General features: G+C 45.0%; 1 protein-coding gene across 2 annotated transcripts in view; it reads left to right on the top strand.

Annotated features, from left to right (window-relative positions):
- Nucleotides 1-19369, top strand: part of LPAR3 (lysophosphatidic acid receptor 3) — a 77705-nt gene that overhangs the window by 22233 nt on the left and 36103 nt on the right. For both annotated transcript variants that reach the window (XM_082688198.1, XM_082688199.1), the window contains exon 2: nucleotides 3886-4642. In XM_082688198.1, coding sequence (XP_082544324.1) covers nucleotides 3907-4642 — 736 coding nt within the window. In that variant the 5' untranslated portion in view covers nucleotides 3886-3906. The remainder of the gene's footprint in view (nucleotides 1-3885; nucleotides 4643-19369) is intronic.

The following is a 19369-nucleotide window of genomic DNA, read 5'->3' as shown; positions in this document are numbered from 1 at the left end:
TGATTTCATTATAGTTGTCAACATGTAAGGTTTTACAGCTACATGAAATTTTAAGTAGAAAACCGTTTTATTTTCATTATCACTGAAAAACTCTAAAGTGTGCTGTGCTGGTGAGAGTAGTAATAACGAACATAGTGAATCCTTGGGGCTTTTCCTTTGAACATCAATTTTGATTTTTTTGGAGCTGTATTTGTCAAAGAAAGGTTGAATCATTAAGTAGAATGCATGCTCCGAAGACAGAATTTTAACCTAGCATTTAAAAGTCTATTTATTTACTGGGGCACCTGCATGGCTTAGTTGGTTGGGCATCTGCCTTCAGGTCAGGTCATGATCTCAGGGTTCTGGGTTCAAGCCCCACATCTGGCTCCCTGCTCAGGGGGGAGTCTGCTTCTCTCTCTCCTCCTGCCACTCCCCCTCACCATGCTCCTGTGCTCTCTTTCTCTCAAATAAAATCTTTTAAAAGAAAAGTACAATAGCATTTTTTAAAAGTTTGTTTTTTATTACAGAAAATGTGGAACAGAAAAAAAATTGGAATTGTTTTAAATGATCCCTAATTCCACTTAATGAAGTACTTATACTTTTAAGATTTTTTCCTTTTTTTTTTCTATATTTTTAAAAGATAGTCAAGAAATATGTGTATGAAAAAAAAAAAAGAAATATGTGTATGTATATATCTTTATATCTGTAAAATATGTGTGTAGATGTATACATACATATATAATTATTTATAATTAAAATAATGGCATGTGCTTCTTCTCATATTACCACAGCTTCATGGTAAATATGATTTTCAGTGGCTGTGTAATGTTCCATCCTGTGGACTGTTTTTCAGTTTCCCCATATGAACTTTATTTGCTCTCATTGTGTTTCTCCCGAAAGTATGATTTGAGGCTGTGAGATAGGGAGCTGTTTGGTGGGAGTACTGATTAATTATGTTTTCTTCTGGGACACCTGGGTGGCTCAGTGGGTTAAGCATCTCCCTTCACCTCAAGTCATGATCTCAGTGTCCTGGGATCCAGCCCCACATCAGGGTCCCCACTCAGTGGGAAGCCTGCTTCTCCCTCTCTGCCTACTGCTCCCTCTGCTTGTGCTCTTTCTCTGTCAAATAAATAAAATCTTTTTTTTTTAAATATGTTTTTTTTCTGTGTCTTCTCAACTTTGGAAGACAAAACTGCTTCTCAGTCTCAAGATGATTTTTTGTTAAAATATGTCTAAGAATGTGCCACTTGGGTTTTGATGGGGGGGGAGCTGAATATGAAGACTTTTCAAATAACTATCATTAAGGTTTTCTGATATCATATAATTATAAATTTCTCCAAGTTTGTGAACCAAAGCTAAAATGTTAAGACCCCTTCCAAAGGAAATCAGGAAATTATAAATTTTTTTGGTAGTATCTTCATACCAACATCTTTATGACATCTTAATTGATATTGTTGATGAGTTAGTCAAGGATAACGTAACTTTTAAATTAGAAATACATTTCTCTTAGCTATCCAGACCATCTAGCAAAATAAAATGAAATATTTTTTATTAGTGAAAGGACACATCATAATTGCACCATGAAAATTTCTCTTGAGTTATTTGTCTTGAATTTCTATATACTTCCAACACTATTGAATGCTGAATTTTCTCCTTGAATATTTAAATTGAATTTAATTAGATTAGTATCTCCTGTTCAATTCTCATATGCTGCTGATAGGATTGGAAATATGATTTGTCTTAAGGACAGTTTGACAGCCTGTATCAGAAGTCGTTAAATAAATTTATATTCTTTACTTCAGCAACTTGAAATGTGTGGATTAATCCTAAGCAAATAATTGACCAAGTATGTAGAGATTAATGCACAAGAAAACAGCCTTGCTTATAGAGGGTAAATATTGGAGACAACTGAAATATCCAACATTTAGGGAAGGTGTGTTATGGTCATTACTGGGACATTGTGAAGCTATTAAAATTATATATCTGTATTTTTTTAAAAGATTTTATTTATTTATTTGACAGAGAGAGATCACAAGTAGGTGGAGAGGCAGGGGGAAGCAGGCTCCCCACTGAGCAGAGAGCCCAATCCAGGGCTCAATCCCAGGACCCTGAGATCATGACCTGAGCCGAAGGTGGAGGCTTAACCCATTGAGCCACCCAGGTGCCACATATATCTGTATTTTTAATCTGGGAAAATGTCCAGGATGCAGCATAGGTGTATTGGCCTACTGTATGGAGTTCGCTGCTATTGGCAGTTGAACATTGGTGAATGTCTGCCAAAGAGTAATTTTTGTTTTGTCATTAAAATCAAGTCCCCTTCCTTGTAATTGAGCTTCTAGAGCCATTTGTCTCTTGAGACCACTCCCAGTTTGCTTATTGTAAGCTTATTAAATGGTATTTTACCTTCCATTTGCTAAGGCACAGAAGTATGTATCTAATTCATTTAAAAGTATCCTTATACCATTAAAATATAAATTAAGAAGAACACTGTCTAAGATATATTTGTATTTTGTGCTACTTCAAATTGCTCTCTGATCTGCTTATCCTGATTCTTGGATATGGTATAGGACAGCAGAATTTATGAGAGTCTTCAAAGCTAGGCATTTCTATTAAGCTTTTCATGTTGGAGCCACTTCATTCCCATCAGTGGATTGCTCAGTGCCTGGGCCTACTGGATCTCTGGTTCTCCAGTGAACAAATCACCACCTTGTTCCTTGAAAGGGAGCTCACAGGCATTGTCACGCTAAATTCCCCAGCTTTCAGCTCCAGTCTCCTTCGACTGGACCCTTCAGAGCTGTGGCCAGACCACTGTGAGGCAGAACACCTGGTCTTTCCACCAAGATAGTGGAAGAGGCATCCTTAGCACCCCTCCCAATCCTTCCTTGGCCAGAATCTCTTAGTTTTGGTGTCCAAGAGATCTTGTCCTGAGATGAGTGTCTTCTGTCTGCCCAGTTTGGGCTGATACTCCAGTTTGGGGTCTACTTTCAGACATATGTCCCAAGGACTTGCCCTCACTTGGCAGGTATGCTCTCACATTCTTGAATGTCTGCCCAAACTCCAGAGCTCAGTCTTGTCCCTGGAGCCAGGCTCTTCTACCACCTGCTGTGTTGAAAGCCCAGGGAAGGAACCTGACTTAAAGTGGTTGGGTTGGAAAATCCAGTAAGCACATTCACCACCGGTACAATTTGGATTAGGACAATAAGGAAAAAGTGAACGAAAAAGGAAAGAGGAGTACTGAGAACACAGTCTTTAGTCCTGTGTCACATGCTCAATAAATGAGCCTTGTCATTATAGCTTGATACCAAAAGATGGCGGAAGGAAGCTCGGGAGTGGAATCTGAAGTGGTCGAAAAATGATCTCTTGGGGAAAACATTTGGTTTTGTGAAGAGTAACTCAGCACTCAGTTATCTTGTTGACAGTGTGCCTGGCATTACCAACTTGCCCTTGCCTAGTGAACAGAGCCCATATATAAGGAATGAGCTGGAAGCTGCCATGAGAAAACATTAATGTGCTATGTCGTAATTATTACTGATGCAGAGTGATATTGCAGGACTCAGAATTATTTGATCTGTTGCCGATCCAAGATCAGTCAGTCAGTTAGCCAGCCGTTTGTCAAACACCTGTCATGAGGCAGACAGGGCAATTGGGTCTTGGGATTAAATGGCGACCAAAAGAGACATAGACCCTCCCTCCCTGAGCTTGCACCTAGCCTGGAAAAGAGACAACAGTTGCTGATGCTGTAACAAGAGGTCAGGGGCTAGAATCCTGGAGCAAGGGACATTTATGTTGGGATCCAAAGGATTAATGGACGTTGGCTGGAACTGGGGCTAAGCAGGAGCAATTGGTGGTTTAGTGACTGAATTTGCAAAGAGTGATGTTTGTTTGTTTCTTTAAATTTCTTTCTAGGATGTTCAGTCCTTCTCCACAATGAATGAGTGTTACTATGACAAGCGGATGGACTTTTTTTACAACAGGAGCAACACAGACACTGCTGATGAGTGGACAGGAACCAAACTTGTGATCGTGTTGTGTGTTGGAACATTTTTCTGCCTGTTTATTTTTTTTTCGAATTCTCTAGTTATTGCCGCGGTGATCAAAAACAGAAAGTTTCACTTCCCCTTCTACTACCTGTTGGCTAATCTAGCTGCTGCGGATTTCTTTGCCGGAATTGCCTACGTATTCCTGATGTTTAACACTGGCCCCGTGTCAAAAACTTTGACTGTCAACCGCTGGTTTCTCCGCCAGGGGCTCCTGGACACCAGCTTGACCGCCTCTCTGACCAATCTGCTGGTGATTGCTGTGGAGAGGCACATGTCAATCATGAGGATGAGGATCCACAGCAACCTGACCAAAAAAAGGGTTACGCTGCTCATTTTGTGTATCTGGGCCATCGCCATCTTTATGGGGGCTGTCCCCACCCTGGGCTGGAATTGCCTCTGTGACATCTCTGCCTGCTCTTCCCTGGCCCCCATTTATAGCAGGAGTTACCTCATTTTCTGGACCGTGTCCAACCTTGTGGCCTTCTTCATCATGGTTGTGGTGTACCTGCGGATCTACATGTATGTCAAGAGGAAAACCAATGTTTTGTCTCCACATACGAGTGGGTCCATCAGCCGCCGGAAGACACCCATGAAGCTGATGAAGACAGTGATGACTGTCTTAGGTAAGAAGGAAGCAAGTGAGCCCTTATTCTCATTTACTCAGCAAACATTTATCTTTTACCGATTACCTAGAGTACGCAAGGTATTTACCAGGTAATAGCAATGTGGTAGTGAGTAAGAACAGTCGTAAATCCCCAACCTACCTGGAGCTTCTACTCCAGTAGGGGAAGACAACATAAGTATTGTATAGGGATTAACAAAATAATTTTATAGTGCATTTTAATATAATACTTATAAAATAAGGTAAGGAAGCTAAGCAGGTCTAGGTTGCAATTCTAGCTTCAGCTGGAAGATGACTTTTGAGCAGATGTGAAGATGGTAAGGAAGCGAGTCATGTGTGTCTGGGGAAGGTCACCAGGCAGGAGACGCAGTAAGCGTAGGAGGCCAGAACAGCAAGGCGGCCCATGTGGCTGGAGTAGAGCAAGCCGGGAGAATGGGAAGATATGAGGTCGGAGGGCTAGTGGGAGGTACTCAGATTATGTAGGTCCGTGTAGTTATCATAAGGACTTTGGCTTTCCCAAGTGAGAGGAGAAGCCATGGGAAGGTTTTGAACAAGGAAGTAACGTGATGGGACCTGCATTTTAATGGTATTTCTTTGGCTGCCATTTTGTGAGGGGAATGGGAAAAGGCAAGAAAATTGCTAAAGAGGGTATTTCAGTACTCAGAATGGTGATAGTGACTGGGACCAAAGGGCAGTTGGGAGGTAATGCCATGTGATTGGATTCTGGATGTTTTTTAAAGGTCAGGGTGATAGGATTTGCTGACGGCTAAGGTATGAAGCAAGGTGAGAGGAGGAGGGAGAGTGGAGAGTATCATTCACAGAGATGGGGAGGCTGAAGAGGTTTGTGGGGAATATCAGGAGTTTGCTTCTGGACAAACTACATTTAGAATTGTATTAGACGTCCAAGTGAGTTATTGAATCAGGAGTTCAAGAATTAAGTCTGGGCTGGAGATTCACTGAGGGAAGAAATGGTCTTTCAAACCTCAAGACTGGATAGGCTCACCGTGGCGAGGTGCATGTGGATGGTGAACATGGGGAAGAGGACCGAAGAACAAACCTTGGGATGCTCTGGTGTGAGGAGGGTGGGAAGGCAAGGAACAACTGGCAAAAGAGCCCTCCCAGGAGTAGCTGGAAGACCCAGGAGAATATGGTGGCCTAGAAGCTGCGAGAAGAGAGCCATCAAGGAAAGGGAGTATCAGCAATGTGAATATTCTTTTGGGAGGTGGAGTTAAATGAGGTCATACTAGGCTTAGCTTAGCAAACAGGTAGTTTTTAGGTGACTTTGAGGAGATCAAATCTGGTATAGCCAAAAGCCTGATCAGAACAAAATGAAAAAAGGGAAGAGAGACCTTAGGATAGCATGTTTGAACAGCTCTGAGGACTTCCACTTTGCACCACCAGCCCTGTTCCCAGGAGACATATTTGGTGCAAGAAATGTTTCCTCTGTTTTATTTTCTCTCTGGTAGGCTGCCCCCCAATTCCAGTCCGGTTTATAGTTGGAATTGGTGCTGCGTGGGCTCAAAGGCCCTGTCTTCTGTGTCAGAGAGGGCATTTCTTAGCGTGTGTGATGGCCGCAGCAGTGGGGACTGTTCCCGAGAGAGGTTCCAGAGCATGTCCTGTCAGCCCCGATGTGAAGGAATTCTTGGGCAGCAATTCATAGTCGAGGACGCAGGGACTATGTGGTGTGGGACGGGAGCCATCAGGATATCTCCAGGCCCTGAACTTGCCAGTACGGTACGGAAGTCAGCAGACACACAGCATGATGGTTAAAATGATTTCAAACTGAGGGTGTATTTTAGTTAACAAGTAGTTATATAGTCCTTACTAGGTGTCAGGCATTGTCCTATATGTTTTATAGATGATAATCAATTCCATCCTCACGCCAATCTTGTGATGTAGGTGCTACCATTAGCCTCATTGACCAGATGAAGAAACCGAGCAGAGCAGCCTGCCCAGGGCCCTCAGCGATGCATGCATAAGGGCGCTAGTGTCCCTGGGCCATTGGCTTTTGGAGCCTATGTGTTTAGCACCATATTCTGCAGCCAGTTTTGATTCCTGGCTTTTGGACTTTTACTGACTTCCCTGGTTTCCTCTTTGTCCCATCTTTTGGTTTGGCCCTGTCATTCTTTATTTAGCCTCTTGACAAGAATGTAGGCTAAGAGTAAGAAAAGGAAGGGGGGCGATTCACATCGATCAGTTTTTGCACCCTTGAACTAGGCAGGATACGGATGTTTTTGGCAAAGGTAACTAACATTCAGTACTTATTGGTATTGTCCATGAATTTGGTATTTTCCCTTCTTGACTTGCAAACATCATTGTTTGGCCATGTGTCTTAAAGGCTGTATGTCAAGAAGGTAATGACCTTCTTGATTAAAGAGAAAGCTCTCTCTCTCTCTCTCTCTTTTTTTTTTTTTTTTTTTTTTTTTTTAGCATTTTATGTATCATATACAGGGTGAGATAGAAAAGGTGTTATCTTAGGTGGGGAGAACAGGACTCTGTAGGACAGTCTTGGTCCCTAGCTTCAGCTCTGAATGTAACTTTGCCTGGAGTGGTTACAGAGGGTAAAATATAGGACCAGTGAGGTTTGGATAGGTCTGTTTGGATGAGGGGGGAAAAAACGGAATAAAGAGTGAAATTGCTAAGTAAGATGAGAGAAGTTGTGGTGCTGAGATGGAACAGTGTGGAGGAATTGGTTTACGGCGGGAAGAAGGTTTGATGGTGAGGACCTGGGGAAGTTCCTTAGCGGTGAGACAGAGGGATATCTGGCGGAAGACGAGAAGTCTGGGGACAGAGGAAGTGAAACTGAAGGGCTGGATGGTATGAGGTTTTTGGGTTTCTAGATCCTGATTTCTTTAGATTATAGAAGGTATGGTTTTAGCCTCAAATCTGTCATTTCCTATAAGGGGGATCTGAAGTACATTATTAACTCACCTTTTCCTGATTAAATTTCATCCTTCAAGGTGGAATAGGTAATCTTTTAAATTCTTTCCAACGATAAAATCCAACGATCCTGTAATAACAATAAGTAACCAAAGTCAACACAGAGTTCAGTGTGTTGACTGTGTATCAAAGCAGAGTCTTTTTCCATGAAAGCATCTCCAACAGCAGCTCCTCAGGGAGGAGGCGTCTCTGTTGCTCACTGGGATGCATGTAAAAATTCCGTTGCCTAACACGAGTGTCTCCCAGATGATAGTATCTTTGAAAATCAGCAGTGCTGGCTCTTCCATCATTGTAGTTACTGGTTCTAAGTATGTGTGTTTGTATTAATAGCTTAATACTGATTTCTGTAATGAGTGTCTGATTTAATCCTTTAAACCTTTTTTGGCTTACATTGATATATATGTTGTAGGAAAGGTTAAGATGGAAGTTTCCTAAAAATATGCCTTCTTTTAAAATATTAGAAAGTCATTCTGTAAATATATATTAACCATCCCTTAAACAGCGTCTAAAAGGCAGAGATGCATGAATTCAGGGAGCTGAATCTCATTTCAGAGATGGAAACTGGGAAGGACAGGTGCTATTTTCCCTTCTTGACTTGCAAGCATCATTGTTTGTTTGGCCATGTGGGGACGGCTTCCTGGAGGGCTTGGGATGTGATCTGGAAGGATGGGTGGGACTTGAATGGGCAGGGGGAAAGGTATTTTAAGCCAGAGAAATGGCAGAGTCAAAAATGGCAGTAGAAACATCTAAACTTGGGTAGTACCACAGGGAAGGCCCGTGCAGAGGCAATCGTGGTACAACAGGAAGTAGCTCAATTGTGCAGCACATAGACTAAAATTGGAATGATATAGAGATGATGAGCATGGCCCCTGGGCAAGGATGACACGCAAATTCATCAACTGTTCAATATTTTTTCAGCCATCAAAAAAAGAAAAATGCAATCTTGCCATTTGCAACAACATAGATGGAACTAGAAGGTGTTATGTTAAGCGAAGTAAGTCTATCTGACAAAGACAGTTGTCATATGATCTTACACATATGTGGAATTGAAGAAACAAAACAGAGGATCATAGGAGAAGAGATGGAAAACTAAAACAAGATGACCTCAGAGAGGGGGACAAACCATAAGAGACTCTGAATCATAGGAAATAAACTGAGAGTTGCTGAAGGGGAAAGGGATTGGGTAAATGGGAGATAGACACTGAAGAAGACTCATGATGTAATGAGCGCTGGACATTGTATAGACTGATGAATCACTGACCTCCACCTCCTAAACGAATAGTACACTATTTGTAAATTAATTTAACTTAATTTTTTTTAAAAAAGGAAATAGCTCCCTTGTGAGCCAGGAAAGTTTAGTTAGCCATCGTCTTTGGAAGGAAAGACGTATTTTGGTTGCCTACAGAGCTTACAGAGCTGGACGGGGGCAGACTTTTTCTTTGTTGAGGGAGGTGGTAGTAGTGATGATGGTGGCATGAATCTTGAATCTGTCTATGAGTGGAAAGGTACCTAGGCATCATGTTCACATTTTAGCAGCCCTGAGGCAGAGGCTTGCTCATTCCTGAGTCACGATGTGTGATGAGCTCTTGACATGAAAGAAGTTGCTTATTGAATATTCCCATGGAAAAGACATTGTGGACATCTGATCCTGTTTTCTACAGGGCAGTACGGCCCTGCCTAAGAGAGAGTCGTGAATTTTGAAATCCTACCTGTTAACAGGGCTAATCGGCATTAGCAACCAAACAGAAAGCCTTCCGCATGGAAGAACATCTGTTGTCAGACAACACACCCTGTGAGCTGTGCACATAAGGATGTTCCTTTCCGGGAAGTGGACTGGATTTTCTTCTATTTTGCAGTGTCTTGAAAGGCAAAAGAAAAGAAGGCTGAGGGGATTTGTGAACCATACTCTTGAAATCTTACACACACGCATATGAAATCTTACACACACGCACACACACACACATACATACATCTTCCATAAACCTTTTTGTCTCTCAGGGTGGTGCTTTTTCAAACCTCAGGTGGTGACCCACTGGCAAGTCATGAAATCAGTGAGGAGACTGCAACTGACACTTTCTGCATGTGCACAGGATTGTGATATAAAATGTATTTCTTAACATGTGTTATGGCCAAATATGTTTGAAAAGTCATGGTTTGGGGGTCAGGGTGTCCTTTCTGGCAGATAATGACTGAAATCTTCTAAATTACGAGAAGCATTACCGTTAAGGGACCTTGAAGAGCTTTGTGGTCATTGAAACAAAGAGCTAGATGTTTCTCTTGTCCTTTCTCCCTCCCACCACTCCACTTAGGTCAGTGCTAAACCTCCTTGCTTTCTCTCAGTGGAGAAACCGTCCTGGGAGTGCTCACACTGGAAGGAAATGGGTGAAAATGAAGTCCATCAGGAGCCTTGCTAGAGTGCTAATAGTGAGCATACACGATGTTTCTGTAGCACTTTTTCAGTGTTTTAATATGCGTTCCCATTCCTTCTCGGGAAATCCTGCAAGGTAAGTGGGAAAGGTATTATTCCGCTTTCCTGCCACTCCCTTAGATGGGCCCTCCACTCAGCTGTAATGCTTATCGTTTTTGTGTTTGGCATCTCTAAGCCTTGCACGTGGTGGAGCACCTTCCCCCTTGTTCTGTCTGGGAAACTTCCATTCATCTCGGAAGACTCAGCTCAAGGGCCTATCTCCTTTGACTCTTTCCTTGCCCTACCTGGTAGATCTGATGACGGCATCCTTTGGGTCTCCCCTCTCTTTTGTTCATACTTTATCCTCCCCCCCCCTTTTTTTTTTTGAAAAGCAGTGTTTATTGAGGAGTCTGGGGGGAAAGTCTTGTGATAGTAAAAATAGTAAAGTCGAATGTAAAAAGCGCCCTGGGTGGCATGGCGTCCAGCCTCGAGGCGCGGAGGGTGCACCACAGCCCCTCCCAAGAGGCGCTGGGTGCACAGCGGGCCAGTGAAGCTGCGCCAAAGGACAGGTGCTACCTGGGGACACCGTCCCAGTGAGACGCCCCCAAAGGAACCAAAGTGTGGGAAGGGCTTTCTGGCCACTGTGATTAAAAACCCCAGAATACAAGGGAATAGCATAACACACAGCAACAGGCTGCAACCTCGTTCCTCTGCCTCCGGACGAGACAGGCCTGGCCTGCCCCAGGGAAGGGACCAGGCCTGCGCGCCACAACCAGCTGCTGCTCGTTTCCCCGGGGCCGGGCCGAGACAGCTGGCGGGAGGGATACAGGGGCCACAGGCAGGGCACCCAGACCCCACCTGCACGTAGCTGCATAAGGTCCTTGACCGTTTCCTACGTGACCCTAATCTTTCTGAAGGCCAAGGCCGTGTCTGGAGACCGAGATGCATATTTTATCCCCTTAATGGTTACCCGCCTTCATCTTGAACTGGAGTGTGTGTGCTTTGAAGTCAGAGATGGTCCCTTGTTTCTCTCTCTTTCCATGTCTATCATGGAGCACGCTGTCTGGAACATATGTGTTGAGATTATAATAGCATGAGTGAATGAATGAGGAAATGGTGGTTTAGGGAAGTTAAGTGGCTTTTTGAAAGCTGGAACTGAAAGTAGAAACTGGGTTTCCTCACATCTAACCTGGCCTTTGGCAGGATCTGGCTGTGACAGGCCTGTGAGGTGGACGGTGACCGTGGAATGGGTGTGTCTCCCATTTTATAGTATGGGAAACTGGGACCTTAGAAGGGTGAGTGATAGTGCTGTCTTGGGAAGAGGAAAACAAATGAAACATTTTTTGAGCGCCTACCAGTTGGAAGTCTGCGAGTTACATGTTACGCAGATCTGTTTTGTGGAAAAGGAAGTCTGGGTGGACTTAAGCGTCTTTCCCACAGACCCAAAGTAGCAAAAATAACTACAATATCTACTCTGTGCTATACATGGTTCTGAGCACTTGGCGTGTTCATTTAATCTCCATGACAGGTCTTTAAGGGAAGTTCTGTTATTATTGCCAGATGAAGAAACTGAGGCCCGGAGAGGTTCAGTGTCTTGCCTAAGATTGGTAGCCAAGCTGAGCTCTGAATCCAAGCAGACTGGCTCTAGGACCCCACACTTCAAGGTTGATGAGCAGTTTCACCTAAGTGGTAGGGATAGAACAACAGCAGCTCTAGTAATGAGGTTTATAACTTGTATCTCCCTCGATTTCTAGTTATTTCTGTGAAGTGACCTGGACTCTCAACATTGCGTTCATCATTGATTTGTGCTGAAGATTTTTGCCGTATGGTGGTGACCATTTTGAAGTCATCTCTTGGGCAATGACAGCTGCCCACTCCTGAAACTTTATGCAAGATATAGACAGCAGGAGCAGGTGCTTGGGAAGAGGGAGGGAACCAGATTTCAGTCCTGGCTTTGCCACTTTCAGGTTCTGTGACCCTGAGCGATTTCCCCGACATTCTGTGACTTAGTTTCTTATATGTGGGGCTAATATCAGTTCCTCTGGCATGGCAAGCTTTTGAGGATGCAATGAGAGAATACACATTACGAGAACCTAGTGTAGTGCTTGGCACATAGTATGTGCTGTGTAAACATGGCTACTCTTCTGAGGCCTTAGTTTGACTCTGAGGAGCCTGGCCCTGCATTTGGGCAGAGTGCCCTTTTATTCCCAGTGACGTCACAGGTCCTGTGGAGAGGGAGGCCGGGGGCCTACCGTCGGTACCCTCACAAGGGCCGGTTTTGTAATGTGGACAGATGGTTGGGAGGAAGTTGCCTGGGTGGGCCGCCTGACCTCTAGCGACAGCACCCGTTCAGTTCCAGAGAACCAGGCTGACCAGAACATATAGGCGCCACGAAACTAAAAAGCTCCATGTTTGCCTGACTAGACCCCGTACACACCAACGCCAGCCGTGAAATGCTGTTACTGATTCCTGTCTCTGACAGATGATCTTTGCATTCATAATTCATTTCACTTTTGTAACACTTATGAATAAAACATTATAAGCGAGACCCTCACCACTAAGTGTTGGCTTATTAAGAATCCCGTAATACAGCACCATCTTGTGTGTCATCTAGAAGACATTCCTCCTAAGAAACCGTCCCGTCTTGCTAATGAATCCCACCAGGATGCCTTGTTAGTCGAGCACTGTTGCCACCTTTTCCAGGGTTGGGAAGTTGGCTCTTTGTCTGAAAACAGCTGAGACCAGACCCTGGGCCTTTTCATATTATTTATGGGTTTCCTCAATGAAGTGTCCTTTTTCCAGTAAAAAAAAAAAAAAAGCGGACACACGCACATACACATACACAAACACACACACAGAGAAACCAGGAGTCAAGAAATGCTAAGAGACTCCCAGGAAATCCTATGCTTGTTTTCAGCGTTGGTAGTCTCGGAGTAGCGTCTGCAGGGCAGGAGCCTACCTTCAGTGTTTGCAGCCTTGCATGCCTGAGTTATCACATATCTGCTTAAGAAAAAGAGTGAAAGCTTTGCCTTAAGAAATGCTGAAACGATCAGGTCGCTAGTTGGCACGCAGGAGCTCTTTTGTTGCTGGGCAGTCCCATCAGGCCGAGAATGTCTAATTCTTTTCAGAGCCAAACCATCCCGGCACCAGGACTTACTCCACTGAGTCCAGGGCTGTTCAAACTTCTGTTTCAAAACAGCTTATCCAAGGAGCACCTTTGCTGCAGAGCCGTTCTGTGTGTGCTTCTTGGCATCGCCACGGGCGCCTTCCAGGAAGGACGCACTGGCTTACAGGATGAGCTGGGAGTGCTCACGTGGCCCGCCTGGGTTGTGGCCTCCCACACTACTGTTTGGCACACGCCCTCTGTCCTCAGGGGGACATGGTGATGGAGAAGACCTCACGGTCCGATGTTACAAGGAGGTCAGGTTCAAGTTCCACCCCACCCTGTGTGCCCCTCCATCCCACCTTTTCAAGGTGCCACGGCTTCTTCACAGCTCGCCCACCCAGACGTGTTTGGAAATCTGGGTCTCCCCGCTGTCTCTGCCTAGGTGGCTGTTCGGGTCTCTCCGGCTCCCGGTTCTTTTTTCCCCCTCCTGCTTCACTCCTTCACATGCCTCCCTCGGCAGTCAAATCTAAAGTCACTTTTCGAACTCAGCATTTTCATTTCCAGTTTGATCCCCGCCCTGCCTGCTTTCTTCCATTTCTTCCACACAGCCCTTCCGTTCTGTCACACTAAAACATGACCCAACTTCTTTTATCCCCCTAGCACCCTTCCTCCTTCAGAACAGTTTTTCTGGCTGTTTTTCTTTTTCTTTTTAATATTTTATTTATTTATTTGACAGACAGAGATCACACGTAGACGGAGAGGCAGGCAGAGAGAGAGAGAGAGAGGGAAGCAGACTCCCTGCTGAGCAGAGAGCCCGACGCAGGACTCGATCCCAGGACCCCGAGATCATGACCCGAGCCAAAGGCGGAGGCTTTAACCCACTGAGCCACCCAGGCACCCCTGGCTGTTTTTCTCTTTAAAGAAACCCGAAACCTTCTTCAGCTGGAACGAACAATTATTGACAAATAATACCCGAGTGTGAGGTACAGACTCACTTCTGTACTTCTCAATTTCTTCTCCCTTCTCAAATTCTACCTTTGTGTTTTCCTCCAACTTTTTGAAGAACAATTAACACACATAGCTGGGTATATTTAAAGACTCGGATGGAACGATGTGATTTACATATATGTTGTGGAATAATTACTAAGATGGAGATAACTACCAGACACAGGACCCTCCCTCCCCCCCTACCCTGCCTGCCTCCCTTCCTTCCTTCTTTCCTTCTGCCTCCCCGCTTGCTTGCTTCCTTCCTTCCTGTTTTGCAGTCAGAATGCTTAAGATCTATTCTCAGCAGATTTTAAGTACGCAATCCTGTATTATTAACCGTGGTCATTGTGCTGTACCTTAGGACCTCAGAAATTACAGTGCTTATAACTAAATATTAGTCCCTTTTGATCTACATCTCTCCATTCCCCTTCCCTCGGCCACCACCATTCTAGTCTCTGTTTCTATGAAATTGGCTTTTTTCTTCTCTTTCCCGCCTCTTTTTTTCCCCTTACGATTCTACATATAAATGATACCATTACAGTGTTTGTCTTTATCTGTCTCGCTTATTTCACTTAGCAGAGATGTTCCATTACCCAGCTACGTCCAGTCCTCCTGCCAGCACCCAGCCAGCCTCCTGGGAGGGTCAGATTTCCAGAACTCAGTAAAGCCTTCTCTTAGGGCCTCAATGTCTGGGAAAGGGGAATGTGGCTATCGTCTGTTACCCAGGTGTCACACCACTGGGCTCATACCTGGCATAGCAGGGTATGTGCTGACCCAAGTCCGTGCTAACATCGTTTGTATCTTCAGACTTTCATCTGGGGACCGCTGCACTGTGTGTAGCTAAAGCAAACAGGTTGGGTGGGAATCGGGAGTAGAGTTGTTTTCTGGAATCATGCCTGGTCAGACGTAGGAATCAAAGTAGAAGCTGGGATAGAGGGCAGGTGAACCAGAAGGATGGGCTGGGGGACACCATTGGTGAGCAGCCTTCACCCCACCCTGACGGTGTCCCCCTACTCCAGCCACCCACTCTCCCTCACACCGGATTGTTGGTATAACTGCAGCGTGTGAGAAGGAACGATCCAGTTACCTTGAAGAATCAGTATCTGTTGAGAGGTTTGTCCAAGTTTACCTTGTAAGTCCTTGCTGGTGTTGAGGCCAGAGCTCTGGATTTCCAAGTTCCTGCTTCTTCTAATGGGTCTCTCTTCTTGCCCTGGTAAAATATGCTTGTCCTTGGATGGCGAGGTGACCATGATATATATCAAGGGTCAGAGAGTTCACGGCCCAGCCCTGAGCCTGTTTTATCCTTTTGATTTTCTGAACATGGAGAGATTTCTGGTTTTTATATTTTTTTCATCGTAAACATGTATTGGGTATCTCTGCCCTAAAGGTGCTACAAATATGGGCTTGCTGTGATATTTTATGGTTGTCAGGAGGTGACCAATGTTCATGAATCAATCATTGGGTCATGTGGGAGGTAGATTATACAAAGGCAGGTCCTCTCTGTTGGTTTTTTGTATGTAAGATTTAAAGGGAGCTCTGCTTATAGGCTGGTCTGAGAAAATAAGAAGGTTACAAAACAAAAAAGGAGGATAACTGAAGGAACAAATAAATATATAGAAGGGCCAAGTGAGGGTGCCCAGGCAGAAAACGCTGTGGGTTTGAATGGTCTGTGGAGGCTTCCTTGAGAGGCAGGATATAAGCCTGATCTCAGTATAACAGGTAGAGAAGAGAGGGCAAAGCCTTGCAGACAAGTGGAATATCAGAATGGAAGACGGGCATACAGATAGCCGGGGAAACCATACTTGGGCCAAGAGTGGGAAGGGGAACAGGATAGATTGATTTCTGGAATAATGGGTTTGCAGAGTAATGACAGTCTGGTTTGAGAAGCATACTGGAGTCAGAGAATGGAAGCCTTGAATCCCAAGATAGCATGGACTTCATGGTCAAATGTCTACAGAGGCTGGGCGGATGACATGGATGCCTGGGTTGGCCTTAGACTTATAAGGCAACAGGGTAGGAAGACACCTGTCGCTGCCTACACAGATTCAACTTTTGTTCAAAGACTCTGTAGGTCTGGGGCCACAGCTCAACTGCCTCCTCTGGCAATGGAGAGCCCTTGTGGGGTCTGGAGAGCATTGATAGGTTGAGAGGAAGGTGGGAGTTGCTAAATGCAGAATTTTAGAAAGATAGGGGATGGTTGGAGAAGGAGAGATCATTTAGGAGATTGCTGGAATTGGCCCAATACTCTGTGGGCGCTAGGGAGCCCAGATGCCACAGAGAAGGCATAGCTGGTCCCTTACAGAGCAGGAAGGTAGAGCTGTTAGCAGGGGCTAAGTCCACATGGGCCAGGAGGAGCAGCCAGGGAAGCCCAGCAGCTGGGGAGTGGAAGGGGAGCAGGCCCGTGGAGCACAAGCTGCAGAAATCTAACAAGAGGCAGAGATCGAATAAGCAGAAGGCCAAGGGCAGAGAAGCTTGGAAGCAGGAAGCAGAGATCCATCCTGGAGACTAAGATTCAGGGGCAGGAATTCATCCTGGAAACTAAGATTTCTTAAAGCCTTTGAGCTTTGCCCTTTCTCAGCCCATAGCTGACCTTACCTTCCTTGCTTGCTTCTAACCAAGAAGATACAAGTCTAATGTGAATGTTCCTATTACCATTCCCTCCACCGTCTTAGCTAATCCACAAAGGCCTCCTATTTACCTTCTAGCTTTCTATGAGAGCCCGTTACTTCCAGCCTTCCCAGGAGCCTTTTCTCGTTATTCTTGCTCTGCTGTGTATTTGGCCTTAAAATATATAGCCTCTAACCCTACATCCCCTTTCTAAGGGCTGTTCTGTCTCTCTTCTTTCATTTCTTATCCTATTTTCTTAGTACCCCAAGCCGTAGTAAGCTAGCTCTGCCCCTATTAAGATTGTGTGGATGAAGCCTCCATTGCCCTCCTAACTGCCCGCTCCGGTGATCTGACTTGAGCTCCCTGTTGCTCTGCCTGCTTCATGCCACCTCTGATGCTTTCTTCCCCCTTCAGTTCCTTCTCTGTCTCTTGGCCAGTCCCTGCCATCTCTGGACATCCGGAAATGACCTTTGTTCCTGTCCCTTGTGGCTGCCCATGTTCTCTTAAGATGACCTTCTTCTTGAGGCTTGGACCACTGCCTCGCTGTGAATGCTACTCAGAGACCTATCTCCATCCTGGACCTCTCTTCTGAGATCCAGAGATCTATTTCCAGCTGTGGATAGTGCACACACAGCCAGATACCTTACAGGTCCGGCAAACTTCCTACATACTGCCAGCCGAGGCCCATCCTAAAGAACACAAGGAACTGTCTCATCTTTTCTGGGCCCTTCTTGCATTCTAGATAAAGTCCAAATTATCGAGCAAGCTGGAATTAGGAGGCCATTTTCACAGTTCTGGTCCCAACCTTCTTCTCTAAACGTCCCACCTTCCACACAGCCCAGGCTTCTACGGTGCTGAGCTTCTCCCCATTTCTGCAGTTGTGCGGGTCTGTGGGTCAGACTGATGCTCCTCTTGTGGGTAATCCTTTTATTTTTTTAAGTATAAAAAGTATATATTTTATATATATTTTTAAGTATATTTTTTATTCTGTGTAAAATTTTTTTTTAATTTTTTATTTTTTCAGCATAACAGTATTCATTGTTTTTGCACCACACCCAGTGCTCCATGCAATCTGTGCCCTCCTTAATACCCACCACCTGGATCCCCCAACCTCCCACCCCCGCCCCTTCAAAACCCTCAGATTGTTTTTCAGAGTCCATAGTCTCTCATGGTAAAGTAATCTCTACGGTCAGCATGGGGCTCGAACCCATGACCCTGGGATCAAGCACAGAATGCTTTACCAACTGAGCCAGCCAGGTGCCCGTCTGAGTATTCTCAGTATGCAACTCTCTAATTACCTTTTAAGATCCTTCTCTGTGATAGTTTCTGACTCTCCCGAAGTTAATTATCCAGAGCTTCTATAGCATACTATTTATATGTATAAAAGTATTTATTTAGCTCATTTTATTGTAATTTATTTGCTAAGTGCCTGTATCTCTTACTAGACTGAGCTTGTCAAGGACAGCACTGTGTCTGTCTTCATTTCTGCAGTGCCTGGCACACAGTAGTTACTCAACAAACGTTCACTGTTTATATAATGATCTAACAAACATATTAACCAGATGGGTCCTGGGACAGGCACTGAGCAGCTGCCCCAGTCTCCATCCTTGGCTTTGTCATAAACAGGGGAAGGTCCTATGGCTGTTTGGATCATATCCTGTGATGTCATAACATGATTTGCTTTCTGGAATGCCACCCTCGGTGTCTTGATCTTACCAATGGTCTTTTTTGAGCTGGGGGGAGTTTGAAGTGGATAAACCTTAAGTGAGTGACTCTAAGGCATAAAAGGAAATTTCTTTTGTGGGAATAGGATCAGAGGTGGAGAAATCACCAGAGAGTACAAGGCTATTGTGTCTTTAATCCCCTCCTTCTTGGATGAACTGCTTACTTGGAAGGCTGTTATACAGAGCTACGGACTGGACTGGCTACACAATTCATGGGCCCCATATAAGAAAGGCAGGAAAAATAAGTGCGGCCAAAGGCACTAAGATCTAAAACTCCTTCCTTTCTTCCGGACATCTCCGCTGCTCACACTCATCCCCTGTTGTCTTGCCAAACATCGCTTACCAACTCTTAAGTTCAAAGGTAAACATACTGTGGATTTCAAGACGGAGACAGCAGATCTTGAAGCGAAGCTCAGGGTGCTGGGGAACGTGGGCCGTGTGTGACCGTACGGGCCACATGCCCACGAGACTGGCCTGGCCACTGAGTATAACCGTCCGGCCTTAACTAGCCCCCAACCACATGCAGAGACTCCACTCTCATTGAATTTATCCTCCCCCAGGATTGCAAGGGCTGACTGTGAGTGTTGTCTCACGATCCATCTCCTCCATCGTGAGAAGTCTTGTCTTACAAGCTTCCTTGCCTTCTTCAGGGAAGGCTCCTTATCACCAGTCCTGAGTACAGATGGGGGTACATGGGGCCTGTGCGGCTGAGCCCTGTATCTGCTCTCAGTCTTCCTAGCTGGGCCCAAGGCAAAGCTTGTCAGTGCTCTATCCACAACAGTCCCCATCATGACTGGGCTCACCAAAAGAGCACCACAACTGGGCCTCATATGAAAGGTCAGAACTTTTTGCGTGACTTAAAGAGTTCCTCCTTGGAATATCAGCGTTATCCTTCCCGGGATGTGTTCCAAGCTCCTGGGACTCCCTGGAGTTAGGCCTGATGTTCTCTTGAAGGCT

The sequence above is a fragment of the Mustela nivalis genome, assembly GCF_964662115.1.
Source record: "Mustela nivalis genome assembly, chromosome: 10".
Lineage (NCBI taxonomy): Eukaryota > Metazoa > Chordata > Mammalia > Carnivora > Mustelidae > Mustela > Mustela nivalis.
This window is presented reverse-complemented; position numbering and strand designations above follow the sequence as displayed.